Source organism: Ambystoma mexicanum, chromosome 3q, assembly GCF_040938575.1.
Source record: "Ambystoma mexicanum isolate Mex_15411 chromosome 3q, UKY_AmexF1_1, whole genome shotgun sequence".
In the NCBI taxonomy this organism is placed as follows: Eukaryota; Metazoa; Chordata; class Amphibia; order Caudata; family Ambystomatidae; genus Ambystoma; species Ambystoma mexicanum.
In genome coordinates this window covers 408,724,740-408,743,357 of record NC_090926.1, presented here as the reverse complement: position 1 = coordinate 408,743,357, position 18,618 = coordinate 408,724,740, and the positions used below count along the sequence as shown (strand labels likewise).

The 18,618-nt window shown below is 46.6% G+C and overlaps 1 protein-coding gene across 2 annotated transcripts in view; it reads left to right on the top strand.

Annotated features, from left to right (window-relative positions):
* The window catches only part of LOC138582645 (catechol O-methyltransferase-like), a 60,267-nt gene that overhangs the window by 21,870 nt on the left and 19,779 nt on the right, over positions 1–18,618 (top strand). For both annotated transcript variants that reach the window (XM_069654109.1, XM_069654110.1), the window contains one exon: positions 5,659–5,855. In XM_069654109.1, coding sequence (XP_069510210.1) covers positions 5,659–5,855 — 197 coding nt within the window. The remainder of the gene's footprint in view (positions 1–5,658; positions 5,856–18,618) is intronic.

The following is an 18,618-nucleotide window of genomic DNA, read 5'->3' as shown; positions in this document are numbered from 1 at the left end:
AGTGGGCCTGGGTGAACTGGGCGAGGGGCCTCCCAATCACAAAAAACACCCCAAAACTACTCAGGAATCACAAGAGACTTGAAGGTAAGTAAATGCCCAAGCCAGCACAGTACCTCGGCACAGACGATTTTGCAGCAGGAGGTGCATAAAGGGGTCTAGTTAATCCTCTGCTGGTACGACGAACACGGTCCATTGACCTGTTCTTGGGTGGATGGCCCCCAGGAGGATCTCAACCACGCTTCAGCTCACTATGCTTTCCACAGAGGAGACATTTCCATACACATATCAGTCTTTGTCCCACCCATAGGTAATCCAGCACCGAAATGTTAGGCAATTGTCCTCTGAGTAAGAGTACCAACAGCAACCACAGACACTTGTTTCGGCCTAGTCAGGCCTCCTCAATGAGGTGGAGCTGTGCGTCTCTAAGCACAGTGAGCAAGGGGTCACATCTGGATTCCCCTGATAACTTAGGGTGAGAACCCAAAGTTCCCAAAATTTGCATAACAAGGTCTGAGAAATCCTCTATCGGTACAAGCACGACCCATTGACCTGTTCTTGGGTGGATGGCCCCCAGGAGTTATCAACCACACTTTAGCTCACTATGCTTTCCACACATGAGTGCTAGCTTTGCTGTATCATACAGCAATGCTGGCACTTGGTATACGCAGATTTTGCAGATGCGGGACTGCCCACAACAGCTGAGGTATCTCTTAGGACAGTGGAGCTATTTCATGTTGCAAAAATCATGTAGACTTGGCCACCACAAACGATCGCTTTGTGTTTGAAAATATGTGGGCTAAATATGTGGCCATGGCCTTTTGAAAATGTGGGCGGGGCCTTCCGGTGACGTGGATCTCCGTGTTTTCATTTTGAAATGTAGGCAGGTATGACTGCAGTGTGGAAGAATCTGGTAGGGAATCCACTTTTGAAGAAGCTTTAGGGGCTGGTTGATGAGTGAGTAGTTGCCCAATGATCCGTTTTTGGCTTGTTTTATTTACTCTATTGGAGTGGAGTTTTGGTGAGCACTGTGTGCCAATCTGGTGGGGCTGTCTAGTGTTTTTGTGGCTTCTGACCCTGTTTTTGTGTGCTGGCCTGCATCTAGAGGGTGCAGTCTGTGGGGTGTAGCCCTTTGTTTGTGTCTGGCCTTTTCCCAATCCCACCTCCCAACTGCCCACCTCCCCTGATTTGTACCTCCACCTGGTCTTAACTGACATTGCCAGGGAAGCCCTCTACCCGAGCAGCCCCTGCGGCTAAGGGCCCCAAGGCAAAGGGCTGCTCCCACAGAGGCGGCTCCAGATTTTGTCTTCATTGTCTTCAGGTGTCATCGAGGAGGCCAGTGGCCAGCCCTCAACCAGCAGCAACCCCCAAAGTAAGTGTGGCACGGGTGGGTAGTAGAGCAATCACTCTACTCCAGAAAGCCCCGCCACTCTACATTACCATACATCATAACATAGAACATAGAGTTGTGAACATTAGCCTGCGTTCCATCTACATAGAATTGTGGTTGTTAGCAAGTATCACACCTGGATAGAATTGTGAAGGTTTGCCTATTCCGCATCCAGATAGGATTGTGAATGCTAAGTAAATGCCAGACTTAGATGGAACTGTGAATGCTAAATAAATGCCACACTTGGATAGAATTATGAATCTTAAGTAAATGCCACACCTAGATAGAAAAGTGAACCTTAGCAAATGCAACACTCCGATAGAACTGTGGAAACTAGCCTGCGTCACATCTAGACAGGATTTTTAATGTTAGCAGATCCCACACTTGGATAGAGTTGTGGGTGTTAGCAGGTCCCTCATTTAGATAGAATTGTGAATGTTAAGCAAACATGGACTCTCAAATCTAGGTACAGCCTCCCCTTTGTCTATTGTGAGGTGAAACGTAATGTATTGGGATACTTGGGCTTCTCTCGCTCTGCAGGACTCTCTAATATAGGTGTGACCTCCGTCTCTGACTTATATGTTGAGACCCACCTATTGTGGAACCTGGACTTTTCTCACACTGTATAAGACTCTCATATCTAGGTATAGCCTCCATCTTTATCTGTTATATGGTGAAACGTAGTGTATTGTGAAAGCTTAGGCCCCTTCACGACTTTGCAGGACACTCATGTCTAGGTATGGCCTACATCTTTGTCTATTGTATGGTGAAACGTGGTGTATTGTGGGACCTGGGCCTCTCTCCCACCGTAAAGAATTCTCAAAATCTGTGATAGTACTGTGAATTTACTAGTCTTTGTCACGGTCAGAAAATTGCTCGACATTATTAGCATTACATTGACTCACACTTAGAACATTGTTAGGAGCTATTAGCATTGCACTGAACCAAACCTAGAAAGTGCCCACTGTGATAGTACTTTGAATCTACTAGTCTGTATCGCCTGCCTGTGCCGTTCTCCTAGAACCGGTCTTGCTACGACTGACTCAAACCTAGAGGGTGCATGCTATGATACTGTAATTTATTTACTTGATTAGGAATTGTTCTTGCAAGATTTATTCACATCTATTTAGCTACTTTATCTCACATCTTGAAAGTACCCCCTCTGATAGCACTATGACTCGGGTGCAAGCGCTGCACAATTAGAATTGCTCTCACCCGCTTGACTCGCAACTAGAACATTCTGCCTGAGAGATCTGTAAGTTACTTACTTATGATGTAAAACATAACTCGACCCAAACTCTCACCTCCCATATCACTACGCTTACTCTCTTATCTACACCATCACTCAGAGTGCAGCTATACCCCTTGATCAAATTCAGCCTAGCTGCTCACATATGAACATTAACACACACACAAACACCTCATCAGTCTAATAAAACGCAGCTATATCCCATGACAAACCTGCCTAGCTGCACACATAAGTGTCCTACAGGCCCAACACAGCCAGAACCCCGTCTTCGTGTCCACCCGCCAGACTACACACATTCAACTGTACCACCACGCCTAATGATAGGATGCAGATACCATCAGGCAATTACATCAGCTGCACACATAACTGGTGCTCCCAAGCGCCCTGCAACACCTTCTTCTCTCAACTGACCTGGACTTCGGTCCCGAGGGTGTTCAGCCTACCAGCGCTTTGCGGTCATACCCATGATGACTAGAGCGCTATATAAATGCCAAATAACATAATGTAACATAACTGGAGAAATTTCCATAAACATCAGTCTGTCTCCACCTCACTGACGAGGCCCAACAAGGCTGAAACGCGTGTATGGGGTTGATGTTGGTATTCTTGTTGAAAGGAGGTGTGCCTGGCATTTCGGTGTTCGACTGCCCTTGTGGGTGGGACAAAGACTGATATGCAAATGTACATTCCTCCTTTGTGAAAAGTACAGTGAGCAAAAAGGGATGGCTGCAGACTCTCAAAGTGGGTAAAAACCACTGAACAGGTTATCATGCCGTATTTTCTGGAGATGGGTGCCTGCTACCTTTTTTGTATTTGCAGCAGAAGGACCTGCAGGATCTGCTGCCAAAAACCTGGTCATTGCCTTCCTTCATTAAGAAGGCAGGACACTGGAAGGACTTTTGCAGCAAGGTTTTCCTCATGGCTGGATGTGGCTTGGTGGACTTTGCGCCTTTTTCAGGAGCACAGAAGGGAGAATATCGCTGGTCAGATTCTCGTCGTTTGCAAGGTCCAGCACTCTGGTGAGGGGGCTTTTCAGACTTGAATCTTGCCTCCGGAGATTCAGCAGAATGCCCACAAAGTTTCAGCAAGAATTGGAATTTGGAAGACCATGCACCGCACTATGGTTCAAGGTCCTAGGGTATTGGGGTATTGCAGCCCCGGAAAGTTGCCGCATGGCATGGTTCAAAATGCAGGACTTCTTGTGTCTAGAGGGTCTCGCCAGTCTCTGGGTTGGGGTCGTTGTTTTCTGAGTCCCCAGGTCGATTGGAAGGAAGGGTTACAGCAGGCTCCTGTTACACAGCTTTCCTGACGCTGGAAATTGTTTCAGCTGTGAATTCTTCATCTTCCTCTTCGGTTTTGGTTCCAGTGGTAGACTACTTCTTCAGCTTCAAGGTTCGGACTTTTATGCAGGAATCCGGCCAATCAAACAGCCTTGCAACCTTTAAACTTGGGGGTGGGTGTGGGGGGTTAGCAATCCTTTCAGGACAGCCAACCCTCCAGTTTGAACTGGAATCTCGCAATCAGGCTGGAAGACAAAGGGCTGCAGAGTTTTGGACTCCTCCTTCTCTTCCTGCCTTCAGACACTCAAGCCTGTGCATGGAGTCCACAGGACTCCAGCCAAAGATAAAAATCACACACAGGAATTTCCCACCTTGGGTGTCAGGAGAAGGAACAAGAAAGGACAAGGAAGACTAAAATGTGAAAAAACAACACCCGGCCCATTTTGGTAAAATGAGCACACATGGGTGCCTTTACCGGGGCTCTGTGTACAGCCCGCGGTAAAGGTGCATCAAATTAATTTTAGGTATCACTGCCAACATTTGTTAAAGGTAAGTTGGTCCTTGTAACATGATCCCCTTTCACACTAAACCCGTATCTCCCCTGTACTCCACATAAGGTGGGGTCTGCTAGCTTCACCAAATAACTGTAAAAGGGTCCCAAAGATCCTTTCTACCTCTGGGAACAGGATTTCTCTCAAGGTTAGCCAGAGAAAGTTAAAAGGGGAGCCCCTAGGGCAACCCAGCAACAATAGGCACTTATTGCCAAAAAAGTTGTCAAGAGAATAACTTTTATATGGAGAGTCTTAAAATTGAGACCCATAAAGAGTTGAGTGTGGGTAAAGGTTCCCACATAGGTATAAGGAAAACGAATGCACCAGTAAAAGCAAAAAGTTCTGGGGTTCTGACACAGGTTCTGACACAGGTCAGGAAGATTTATCATTAGTATGAAAATCTTACCCAACATATTCCACTTAGCATCTGCCGCCTAGAGGATCACGTTGCCTTCCGGAAGGCCCTCAAGACCTGGATCTTCCGACCTGCAACCTGATGACCCTGGCCCCACTTGGGCCATGACAGTAGTGCATCTCCTCAGGATTTTTACAGAGCAAGGTAGAGAATAAACCTCATCTGACCCAGGACATAAGTCTGTGGTGCTTCGACAACAAGAAACCAGCAGGGGCTGAAGGGTACATATTGCACTCCATGTTGATGGATTCTACCCGCAGGCACAGCCACCCAGCCCAATGCATCCGCTACTATACACCACTCTTAAAACGCAATGCAGCCATCAGAATGCAGCCAAGTTCCTCAGAAATTCAGTTTAGCTGAACACATAACGAGTCTCCTGCACCGTCGCACGCTCCCTACTACTTCACCGCACCCATCCACATGCCTGATCAACATGGATAGTTAATTGGCGCTTGACCATCCCCACCCAACTTCCGTTTTTGGCCAGAATGCACAAACGCTTTCTAGACTTTCTGTTGCATTTCTCATTACTTTGGACTTCGGTCCTGTGAGGGCGTTCAGCCTACAGCACTTTGAGGCCAAACCAATGGGGTAAAGGTGCTATACAAATGACAAATTACATTACATTTGCTAGAGCAAAGTCTGTGCCCACCCGCACTGTATTCATTACTCCTTGTAAAACTGAGTGACATGGTTGGAATACAATAATGCTAAATGTTTCTCACAGACCTTATCAGAGTTTACTGATCAGTGCTCCTGTCTTCTCGTTCCAGGGGTCTTCTTGGATAATGTGTTTGCCAGAGTGGCACCCTCTGTCGTCCTCGAGCTAGGCACCTATTGTGGTTACTCTGCTGTACGAATGCTGCGGCTGCTCCCACCAGAGGGCAAGCTGTATACTGTGGAGAAGAGTGAAGAGGTGGCCAACATGGCGGAGGAAATGATTCTGGTGGCAGGGTTCAAGAACGTACAGGTATGGGAACAAACATGCAGGACATGCTACATGTCTTCCCCTATGCAGACTTCATTAAAGTTGGCACTAGACCTGCACAAGTGCAGATCCTATGAATTGTTATTGAACATGTACATTGCCCAAGAGAGTAGATGGAGCCCACTAGCGGGGGCCTCAGCAACTCTGCAAAAGGCATACTCTATGCCCGCCCACCCTTTCCACACCAGGGAGCCAATTGCATCTTGCCTTCTTTGGTCCTCTTTATGATGATTGGAGGGTGGGGCTAGTTCTCCTAATCCAGACCCTTCCCTTCTTCTGTCTCCGAACAATTTGGTAACTCAAAGGCAAGGCCTTGACTGGTGCTCACATTTTCACTGGAAGTGGTGTGCCCCCTTAGGAGACCTCGTCAGTGATTCTCTTTGCTGAGATATGTAGTTATCTTCATCAAAGAAGTGGAGTGACACTTAATTGAAAGCCTCTACCTGTGGAAAGATACCCTCATGCTTTCATATCCAAATTCTAGCCCTGGCCTACTCTAGGAATCTTGCACTGTAAAACCCTGTACTGCCTGCCAGCACTCGGGTGTTTCCACATGACTCATTACATTAGCCTTCCCTCTATCCATATTGGTGAACCACCTACAAGGTTCCCTCCTTTGAACACCCATCCGCCTCCAATGTCTGTGGATCATCCGTCTCTGAAATCCCTGTTGGAAGTGCAAGGTTGGCTGATTAGAAAGTGTGTCATGGGAAGAATAGGAATGTTGCATGATGTTCAGGGATGACACGAGCAGAGCTTGGGTGACTAGATGCTTCCGGACTGCTCTGTTCCATTCCAGGGGTGTCTGGTATTTCCATTGTTGACATGGGAGAATGTGCCCCGTCTTCCCTTCCTTTTTCTCTCCTACCCCACCTGCCGTAGCCTCCAGTAGGTCCAGCCCACAAGGAAATGTAACTTGCTTCCGGAAATGATTTTGGTTTTAAAAGCTAGGAAAGCCTGGTCGGAGCGCCCTTATGTCTCTTTTTCAGAGGCAATGGCCTTTATAACCGATATCACTATTTCACAAAAAGATTGTCTCACCCCTGAAAGAAGCTGGAATGTTGTGGTTGTTGAACTGGGTGCTGAGACAGTGCTGTCAGTGCCCACCCCCACTGTAAGACTCCTTAAGTGTTGCCCTCATCCAGTCTGTGCTTGGTCCTGTAGGAGTACACAATTGGCAGAGTTGCAGAACCCCCCCCCCCCAATGAATTTCCAGCTTAGCTTAAACCCAAAGGTTAAATGTGCTCAGTACTCCTGCTTAATGTAAAGTATGTTTCCGTCGTCATTCCAGTCTCCAATGAGTAGGCTTCAGTGGGTGCCCACAAATTTAATGGGGCCAGTAAAAGCACTTGCTTCCTGCTCATTCAGAGCGCGGATGCAGACACAGAAACTAGTACTGTGCTGCATCTGTTTTCTTTGGCAGAGATTACCCCCACCCCCACTATCTAGCTTCGTACCTATGGCTGGTAGGGTTGCCAGATAACACCATATCAGGAGGTACACCCTATTCCATTCCTAGACTTTGCTTTTACCTTCGTTTTACTTCAGTCCATTTTATTCAATTGCAATGTTCCAACATTACAACTCCGAGAAGACAATTGATTAGAACTGAAAGCCCAGGACTGGCTCATGGTGTCTAGTCCGAGGTGGACCAAGATTTTGTGTATGGGAGGGAGGAAAGTCCTTGTGGCTGGGGGGGGGGAGAAGTAAAGTGGATAGACACGCTGGGGATTGACAGGCACTGAAGACAGGTCCTTTTCCGTGGAATGTTAAATAACAAGCAGAAAGATTCAGGTAGTTAACATATCAAATATTCATTTTTTTTATCAGCCACAAAAAATGGGCAGGCAGATTTTAAACTGGTGGGAGTGGAAGATCCTAGAAACCAGAACCCTTGACTTGTACGCTTACTGATAGTACTTGTACTAACACCTGGTGCCCTTCTCAGCCGAAAGCTACTACTTCAGTTCTTAGGGACTGCACAAGAGATTGTCTCTCCTTATGCATGGTCACAAAATGCGTGCTCCAGCACTGAACTAGCCCTTTCATATTTCATAGCTTTCTAGGACCCACATGCGCAGCATTCAATCACAAATCCCATTCTAAGACAGCAAAACGCGCAACCTACAGGAGGGGGTGATCTTCTCACCCCCGATGCTGTTTCTAGTCTATTCGGTGCGGTGTGTGAAACACTAGAATGCGCTCGATATGCACACCACTCCCAAACGACACTCCAAGGTTAAGTAACTCCTTCCCAAAGACAATAAATCACTGCTATGCAAATTAAACTGGTTTTATTAAATTGTGATTCTAGAACTTTGCAGTAATTCCTTAGACAATGCAGAAAACACAAACGGTATATCTAGTCTTGGTTTTTAAAGTTTTGTCAATTTTTAGTCTAAGGGCCCTCTCCTTGACTTTATGCAGCAGCAGTAAATGCTTTCGCAGCAGCAATCAATTCTTTCAACAAGTTCACTCTCAAATGAAAGTATTGCGGGGGCTGATAGACATACTTGCGCTCCACAATGGCCAAAGAAAGGCTATCCGTTTCAATTTTCTAACCCTCTAGTCATTTGCCACTGTACTTGGATTTGTTAGTAAGAGCCTCATGGCAACACACACGTTTAAAAACGATGTGTTTTTGTACAATGAATCCGCTGCACAACTTCAAGGGGGCAGAGGAAGTAACTAAACTCTGCATCGATGGCTGGATACGTAGTTCATCAGCCAACTGGGAACAGTCTATATCCGATTTTTTGATGCACTATCCCCGCACTTTGCCAGCAATTTCTCCAGGTGCTTACACAATTTTATGAACTCTTTCCAGGCAAGAGCCTTGCACACGAAACCCCAGCTTGTATTGTGAGCAGACGATTAGGATAAGCGCCTTTCAAGCAAAGTAGATAAGTCATCAATTGGCAGATAAAATGCAGTTACTTAAAAGTTCTTCATTTTCAGGAGTCTCGTACTCAAACATTCTTTTCTTTTTCGTATGCCGCTTAGTTGCCTTAAAGGTAGGGTCAACCTCTAAAAAGTAAGGCTATCTGTTTTGCTGTTAGTCAACGCAAAACCAACACTTTGACAAAGGCACAGCAGTTCTTAAGTAAATCATTGCAGGCCGGCAAATCAATTTGTTTGGACTGCATCGATTTGCTTACCATGTTCACCTGAAATAGGTCATAAAACACAACTAAAGCACATATAAAACTGAAATCTTCCAAGTGTAAAGCAAGGGAATATGCTTCTGATGACAATGTTAAGCCATTGACTTTTTCTTCAATGCTCATGAGTGCTGTCTATCTCAAATTGATAACGCACAGCTTTCAAGATTCTACATTCCCATCATCTTTCACAGTCCTTTTTCAAGGAAAGATTTTTGACATGCTCACTGAGAATGCTCTGGTGTTTGGTTGAAGCTGCAAGCCAATTCTAGTCTCGGAAGTACAACAAACAGATTTCACTGAGGATTTGGAAGCCTCGCAAACCACCAAATTTAAACTGTGGCTTCCACATGGGTTACAAAATGCACGGGGTATTGCTCAAACTCACTTTTGGACTCCTTTGTTTACCCCAATCATGTTTGCACCATTCTCATACCTCTAACCACGGCTGTTGTCCATCTATAGACCGCATTTTGACATTTCAGAATAAAGGTTTGCAAGTCCTTCACCAGATCTAGTCTGCGGGGCAATACCCTATAAAATGTTCGTTCACAGAAATGTCTTTGCCTGTAATACCCATAATTCTTAGTGTAAGACAGTTGTTTGGTGTGGCTAATATCTGTAGTACAATCCAAACTAACAAAATCCTTTGCAGCCTTCATCCTTTGTAAAATTGCATTCTTTACTTGAAACCCCATTAAACTAATGAGTTCATTCTGAATTACATTTCCACAATAGTGACTGAATCTCTTGTAACGTCACTCGACAGAAATGATCCATCATGATCGAAATTTGCCTAGTAATTCAACAAAGCATAAGAAATTTCCATTATTTGCATTAAGTCATTTGTTCGAAGAACCATAAAAGCCAAATTATTTTTGGACAGAAAGACAACTGACAATTCTTTCAAGCACAGCCCGCCAACGAAAATCAATACCAACATTTCTTGTGCAGCACCTTTCAGCATCCACCCACTTGCCACTGGGTGTGGCATGTTCAGGAGACCCTTTGTGCATTTTCAAATGGTCACCAACATGCTTCCAGTTATTAATGCCATCACTACCAAGTTTTGATTTTGGCATAGGGTCAAAAAGCCTACAGCAAAAACGGTAGACTCAGTCAAAATAAAATATTCCCCACTGATGAAGCGTTGTGATCTTTCTGTACTACCCAGAATGCCATGTTTTCATACGTTCTGAAATGTATTACTGCAATTGCCAGAAAGCAATGATCTCACACTTTATTGTTCCCTTTCTGCACTTCCGACATTTTGGGATTTCTTGCTACGGGTTGGCCGCTACCTTCAGCAACGCCCCCAACTTAATGTAGGGCAACTTCTCTACCATATGCGGTTCAGTGTCCAAGCAGCTTCTTTACATGCGTTCTGCTAAAGAGCCTGCATTGTTGCTGCAGCTCATTCCTGGTTAGCCTGGCCTCCCCAGTGATGCAGTGTTCCACATCTTGTGGTTATCACTGCTGTTACTGTCATCGAAAAGTAGTCCTTTCATTATCTCTGCAAAACCCCGGTCCACCCACCATGGACATAGAAGATAGGCTACCTGTTTCGATCTTCTACTTTCCATGTAGCAACTTGACAGCTATGGTTCGTGACCCGGATAAGGCCATATGGGGTGGGGCTTACACATAAATGAAGGATGCTTGCACTGCTGCTTCCACGCTTCTGCACCAGTTTTATTTGAGAGCACAATACTAGTACTGCTGTTGGTCATGCTGTGCATATTAATTGCTGCCAAGTTTCCTAATTCCACGTAGAATGTTTGAGCCAGTCATGTCTTTTTCTGCACTGCATGCTGGGACTTGTAGTTTTGTTTTTCCCATTTCAAGGGTGGGCCTTCAAGTTCCATCATGCAATTGGAAGCAAAAAGCTGGACTGACTGGAGGTGTCATGCATGGAACTGGGAAACTTGGCAGGGAATATGTCAATCCTTTCCGTCCGAGCCAGGTTAGGTTTCACATATTGAGTCAAATTAAGCTGCAGGCTCCACTCCCGGTGGTGCCCTTCCATCAATTCCTTCTTCAGCTTTGCAAGCATACTTTCCCACCCCTACTCATTCACCCTCTACTCCCCCCAACATTCTTGCCAAAGGCTTTCTCCTTGGTTCGTCTTGCACCAGTCCAAGAATTTCACCTGTAGGGGCACAGTATGAAGGCCCCTGGCTGTCCCTCTTAATAATGGCCCCAGTTCCGAAAACCAACAAAATATAACCAGAGTCCTATTCCATGCTTCCTAGCTGAAGCATTCAGGCGACCAGCCTGCTTTGAATGGTCTTAATTGTTTCTAAGTAAACGCTTCACACTACAAGGACACTTAGTCAAGAGCATTAAAGAAGTGCCAAGAGGCAGGGGCTGGGTCCGGAGGTAGGTTGCCTCGCTGGTGGACCGCCAGCTTGATCCCAAGATCCAACAACAAGCTTTTTAACTGCAGCAACCTCAATATATATGCTATTGGAGATGGAATTACTGTGGCTTCAGGCACCAGACTTGCCCTCAAATGGATCCTTGTTAAAGTGTACTCATTCCAATTACAGGGCCTCAAGTCCTGTATTGTTGTTTTTCGTCACTACCTCCCTGGGTAGGGAGTGGGTAATTTACGAGCCTGCTGCTTTCCTTGGATGTGGTAGCCATTTCACAGGCTCCCATTCTGGAATCTAACCCGGATTCCCTGTTGCCCAAAGTTGTTAGGGAGATTCATCATTGTTATGCTTCATCCCCTCTCCAAGTGAGACCCCCCCCCCCCCCCAACACATTTTGCTGGACTCTGGAACTTTTTCTTTCAATCCTGAATGAGTGGAGCCTTTTTTGTCCACTCATTCATTCTTGTGGGCGCTATATTTTGGAGCTCTATTCTTTGTATTCTACCTGGCTATGGAGTCTGTCTGCTCCATAGCTCTTAAATGTCTGTGTTTTTTTTACTACTGCAGCACACAGCTCCTTATGGGATGCACTAGGGCTGCTGTGCGCTTCATAAATACTAATAAATAAATAGTGTTGCTGGGGACCCTTAGAGTCCTCCTTTAACTACAGTTCTTAGTGTATCTCCCAAAACTCTATAGTTTGAGAGATATGCACACACCACCTTAAGTGGAGTGCCAAAGGTATATAACTAGTATTTCCTCCTTCTCTCTACTCCTAGTTATAGCTGGTGGCAGTGGATGTTTTCTAACAACTATTGTGTAATTGTTGTACCGCAGGCTATGTCCATAGCCTCTGCAGTGCACAATGAAGATTGCCAAAGCGCATAGTGCAGGAAGTCTTGATTCTATTAAAGACACGGAGGCGATCATTATGCTTATTCTTCTTTAATACTGCTTACAACACAGCTCTTCAAATCATTTTTTTTTAACAATAGATATAAACAGACTCAAAACTTTATCCAACATGGATCCTTTAAACCAGACTAAGCCAAGACTCTACTACATTTCCCATGAGGCTTGAGGTATCCTATAGTCCAGCCTCAGTGTGAACCACCAATAGGACCCCCCTTCATAGTGTAAGTCCTCCTCTGCCTAGGTGCTGTCCTCTTCTTTTCTGTTGCTCTGCCTGAACTTGCATTAAAAGTCTTTCTCTGAACAACTGGTATTTTCATTCCTGCCTTTAAGTATCGAAAAGTTCCTCTCTCGGATATAACATTGCATCACTCTCGAGTTTTTCTGCTCTTCCCCTTAAATGCAAAATCAAAATAGATATGTTAGGGTGGGGAATTCGCTGCCTATTCTCAAAGGGAAAAAACAGCACTTTAATATCATAGCTGCTAAGTGCTTACACAGCGAAAATTCCCTCAGGGAGGGATAATGATCGCCTCTGTGTCTTTAATAGAATCAAGACTTCCTGCGCTATGCGCTTTGGCAATCTTCATTCTATGACCAGACCGGAGGCGATGATTATGCTTGTTCAAAGCTTTCAATCACTGCAGATGCAATGTTCGCTAGCGGCTTAAAATAGAAGGTTCTGAACACTGAATCACTAGACCAGTCTGCTGCCTTCAAGATCTCCTGCAGCGGAACTCCAGCTGCGAAAGCTCCCGGAGCTATGGATCCCCTGGTCAAATGCGCTCCGAAAACAGAAATGTCTATGCCTGCTAGTTCCATAATTTCTTTGACCCATCTTGCAATAGTAGCTGGGGCTACGGTTCTATAAGGCTTTCTTCGCGCAATGAGAAGCTGAGTGACATTATGGGGTCTAACCGCTGCTGTTGCTGCTTCATAACACTTAATGCATCGCGCTACGCAGAGCTTGCTGTTGTCTGCGAAATAGGGATAGTTAAGCACTTCAGAATTTGTCTTAGTACGCTGCGCCAGGTTAAACGCTATGCCTTCTGGATAAAATATTTTCCTGTCAATCTCTAAGGCTTTAACGTCTGATACACTCCTGCAGGAAATCGAACAGAGTAATGTGGCTAGCTTCCCTGACAATTGCCTGCTCGATAACAGGTCGTTCCGAGCCCATTGTTCGAATAAAATTAAAACTTTGTTAATGTCCCAAAGCGATGAATATCTAGTTAAAGGAGGTCTAGTAAGCTTGACTCCTTTAAGGAGTCTAGTCACAGCTGGGTATTCTCCCACTGGATTTCCGTCTGTGCTCGTGACCCGCCGAAATGGCTGACCTATAAACCCCTGTCCTGAAAGCCTTTCCACTAGCCGTCAATGATGCTAGAAAATTTAGTATATGTTCTATAGGAGCTGAAATGGGAGAAGTACTCCTCCCCCTGCACCATCTGACCCAGGCTTGCCAAGCGGAATCATAGCTCCGGATTGTGGATGGAGCCCACAATACTTTAATAAGCTCTGTAGCTTGCTCTGAAAGCCCTGGAAGGCACCATCTGCGCCTGAAATTTTGCACGCTATGAGGTGCAGCGTCCTGTTCTGAAACAGCCGGTGTGGATCGCCTCTCGGATTGAGTAGGAGATCTGTCCTGTGGGCAATCCTCTGCGGGAAATCCATAGAAAGTTCCATCAGAACTGGAAACTCTGCTCCTTCTCTGCGAGTCTTTGCTAGTGCCCTCGCCAGCATCACGAAGGGCGGAAAAGCATAGTGAATGGGTCCCTTCCAGCTGTGCATGAACGCATCCGTCCCAGTCGCTTCCGGGTCCAGCCTCCAGCTGAAGTATTTTGGCAGTTGGGCATTCAGACTCTATGCAAACAGATCTATACCGAAAGGACCCCATTTCTGTTGCAATATCTCGAAGATTGATTTGTGCAACCTCCAGTCGCTGGAATCTGTTAAATATCGGAAGTTCCAGTCTGCTACTGTATTCTTTGCTCCCGTAAGATACTCTGCTTTCACTGCTATCACCTTTTCCAAGCAAGCATGCCAAAAATCCTTTGCTAATTCTGCTAGCATCTTGGATTTCGTGACTCCCAGCTTGTTGATGTAGCTCACTGCTGAGATATTGTCCATACGAAGGAGTATGCTGCATTTCGCTTGCTCTTTGGTAAATGCTTTGACTGTGAACGACCCTGCCAACAGTTCTAGGCAGTTTATGTGCATTTCTAACTCTTCCCTTGACCATTTCCCGCCAGTCTCTGAGACCGCATCTCGTGCCCCAGCCTGATCTGCTGGCGTCTGATTCTATGACCATCTCTGGAATGTCTCCGAAAATGGCTCTGCCGTTCCAGGCCTCCATGTAGCTGAGCTGCCATCGAATCTCTGACATGCTGTGTTTGTCTAAAGGAACTAGGTGATGATACCTCCATCCCTTCTTTGGGAATCTTATCTTGAGCCTCTGAAGAGCTCGATAGTGTAATGGCCCCGGGAATATCGCTTGGATCGAGGCTGCTAGGAGACCCACTATCCTGGCTAGATTGCGAAGTGATATAACCGGTTTCTTCAGAGCTGTCTTTGGGTCCTTTATCGTTCTGATCTTGGCGCCGGGAAGTTCCAGAGAAGCCTTCCTTGTATCTATCGCAAAACCTAGAAACTCTATTCTCTTGCAAGGCACCAAGACCGATTTCTCTGTATTGATAAGAAATCCCAGCTCTGTAATCAGTTTCCTTGCCTACTGAATTTGACTTACTAGTCTCTCCCTGTCCTCGGACATGAAAAGAATGTCGTCTAAATAGATGATCATCCGTATGCCCTCGTCCCTGAGAGCAGCTGCTAGGGGTCTCATTAGTTTCATAAATGCCCGCGGAGCTGATGCTAGACCGAAAGGCAGGGTTTTGAACTGCCACCTCTGGCCTCTCCAGAAAAACTGGAGAAACTTGCGGTCTTGAAGGGCCACCAGAACTGTCAGATGGGCATCCTTCAGATCTAACCGAGCCAACCAGTCCCCTTTCCTGAGAAGGTCCGCCAGAAGATGGACTCTTTCCATCTTGAAATGCCTGTAGACTAGCCAGCTGTTCAGCTCCTTCAGATTTATAACGGGTCGAACCTTGCCTTTCCTGTGCACTAAAAACATGTTGCTCAAGAAACCTGTTGAATGAGACTGCGCTCTCTCTATGGCTTGCTTTAGCGCTAACTCTTGCAATTCCCTGTCCAGTAAGGTCGCTTCTGCCGCTGAGCAATGTAAGAGCGGTGGGGGATTTCTCTGCTTGGGGCACTAACAAAATCTAACTTGTAACCCTGCGCTGATTGCAGTACCCAGGCGTCTGCAGAAAGCTTTCACCAGTTGTGCATAAAAAGCGCGGTTCTGACCCCCCCCCCCCCCCACTCCCTCCCCCGCAAGTGGGTATATCGCCTTGCGTACTCTCACCCGAGTTGATAGACTGATGTCTGAAGTAGCCTCTTCCTCTGAAGCCTCTGCCTCTATTTGGGAAGAAGGCACTTTGCTGCCGCGATTCCCAGTACTGGGCTCTCGGCCCCTGTGGCCTTCGGTTGGAGTTAAACCGGCCGGTCGAGCGGCCTCTGTATCGACCAGCCCCAGCAAAAACTCGCCCGGGGAAAAACTTTCTTGATAGATGCCTGTGCTTTCTCGAGGGCCGTGTAGGTTTCTACGAACCTGCTCATCTTTCATGAAGGTCTCTCCAAAGAGCAGACCTTGATCGCCCTCTCCTGCTTTTTATATGTGGCTAAATCACTTAGTTTGTTGTCAATCTTGAGCAGCGTAGATCGTCTTCTTTCTGTTGAAATAGCTGAATTTGCATTCCCTAGGAGACACACGGCTCGCTGAGCCCAGTTAGCCAGGACGTAAGGGTCTACTGGTTCTCCAGTGTCCTTGGCTCTTTCCGTGAGGTCCTTAATTTTCGCAATGGGCCCTGTCAGGTCCAGTACTTTATCCTGGCACGATCGCCAGGCTCGGTCCATGCCCTTCTTGACATCTTTATTCGCTTTAGTAACAAATGTGAGCATTTTCGGGTCTAACGCTGGAGTCGCGGAGACTTTCCCGTTCAGCTCCGGTCTGGGGCATTCCGATCTGAGTCGGAACCTCGTTTACTTCTCCAGAGGTTTCCTTATTTTCTGGGCCATATAAATAGCCACCCTTGGTGAAGGGGTCCCTTCTGTGGACCGTGGATGTCTGATCGCATCAAGTTCGAATATGTCAGATATGTCCTCGTCAGGGGTAGCCTCCACTGCGCTGGCTTTACTCTTTTCTGTTTTGGGCTGTTTCAGAGGTTTCTCTCTGCCCAAAAGGCTCTCGTCATCTTCTCCATACCCTTCTGACGATGAGCTCTCGTTCCCCACATTATCTGCCCCTGGGGTCGGGGGTACGAGGCAGGGCACTGCTGAGTTTGACAAAAAAGCTTCTTTAAGCCTCTGAAAAGCATCACCTGCCTCCTGGGGCTGATCACCTAGTCCCCTGATAGAGCCTGGGGGGATGGGGAGGGGGTAGAAGAGTTTCCTCTTCCGGGCCACTTTACACCCCCTATTAATGTTCTCCAGAAGTCTTGTGGAGGTCCCCTCACCTGGATCTTCTTGACTGCCAGCCTTCTTGCCCAGTAAACCCTCCAGAATCTGGAGTCTGTCTTGTAGTGGTTGCACCCATTGAGCTACAGCTCTGACCAGTGATTCGCCCAACACTCTTTTAAAACTGAGCGAGAGGTCCCTCTCCTCTTCCTGCATTTCCTCTTCCTGCTCATCGAATTCTTCTCACTTATCACTTGCCATGATCCTGGCTTGCAAGGCAGAGCCTTCGATGGAGAAAGGTGTGATAGGGTCTTATGGAGTCTCACACAGTAGTATGGGAGCCTCTGAGGAGGAGCCCTCCTTTAGCAGAGAAAATAGCCACAGATGCTCCTTTTTTTTTTTTTTACAAAATGCCTCTGAATGTGGCTGCAAACGTAGCGGCGCGGGGTTCCCGCGGAGGAAATGCTGTTGGTGCTGCTGACGGAGATTCGACCGTTAAAGGAACGAAAATCTCGTCATGCGCATGCACGATACAACGCGCCGTCAATCACACAGCGCCACCGCCGTGTTGAGGAGGCTGGGCTCCCGCGGCCTCTGAGGAGGATCGCAATAAATCTTTAACGAAGAGGCGGGCGGGCCCTAGAGCGAGCGATAACGCTCGTGGGGCTCCGCCTTCCTCCTAATGCTCCTGAATGAATCGCGCTCGCAAATATGAACCAATGCGACTTCTATTGTAAAATATATACGTTACTGGATATTAAAATGTGCGTTATAACTATTTTTGACATTAAACAACCGCGCACGCGGCCCTACAAGGCAGTAACATGCGCAATTATGAAAAGGTTACACGACAGAAAACTATACATGTACATTAATGGCTCTAAAATGCCGAGAATCTACTTAGCTGTGTGAGCAGCAACAAGAGGAGGAAAGCACCTAGGCAGAGGAGGACTTCTACTATGAAGGGGAGTCCTATTGGTGGTTCACACTGAGGCTTGGACTACAGGGTGCCTCATGGGAAATGTAGTATAGTCTTGGCTTAGTCTGGTTCAAAGGATCCATGTTGGCTAAAGTTTTGAGTCTGTTTATATCTATTGTTAAAAAAAAAATGATTTGAAGAGCTGTATTGTAAGCAGTATTAAATAAGAAGCATAATGATCGCCTCCGGTCTTCTCATAGAATACGGGCACCCAAGTACCAACCTGGGGCCTCCCTTCTTTTTCTGCCATTAATAGCGTGGATGTTTTGTTAGCCCTTCTACCATTCTGGGGTGGGGGTCCGTGTGTGTGTGTTTTGCCTTTGGCGGGATCTCTTGGATATCCCCGCCTAGGCTCCAGAGTGTCTGCGTCTGCAGGAAGTGGGGGAGGATTCTTCCACCCCCCTGTCCTTTGTCTACCAGAGTGCCTGAATAGGACCAGCTCCCACAGGGGGTCTGGCTGTCCTGATTCGACAGCCAAACCTCCCTTTCTTTAAAATGCTAAGAGCGATTGCAGAAGTGTGTTCTGGAACTGTATAAAAGGTGAGGCTTCTGGAGTGAAAAGCAAGTCGACCACTGGAAACTGAAGTAACCGAAGATGATCAGAGACTCCTGTAGACCCTTTGCAACACCGTGAAGCGACCACTGCTGTCCTGACCCAGTTTTCTGTGCAACCTGCAACGGAGGCACTCCAAAGAGGACTCCTCGTTCTCTTTGGCCGGTGGGAACAACCAGTCCCAAGACAAACTTTGAATTGAGCCATCTCCCGGAGTCCTAGGAGTTTTCAGAGCTGTGGAACCCCAATA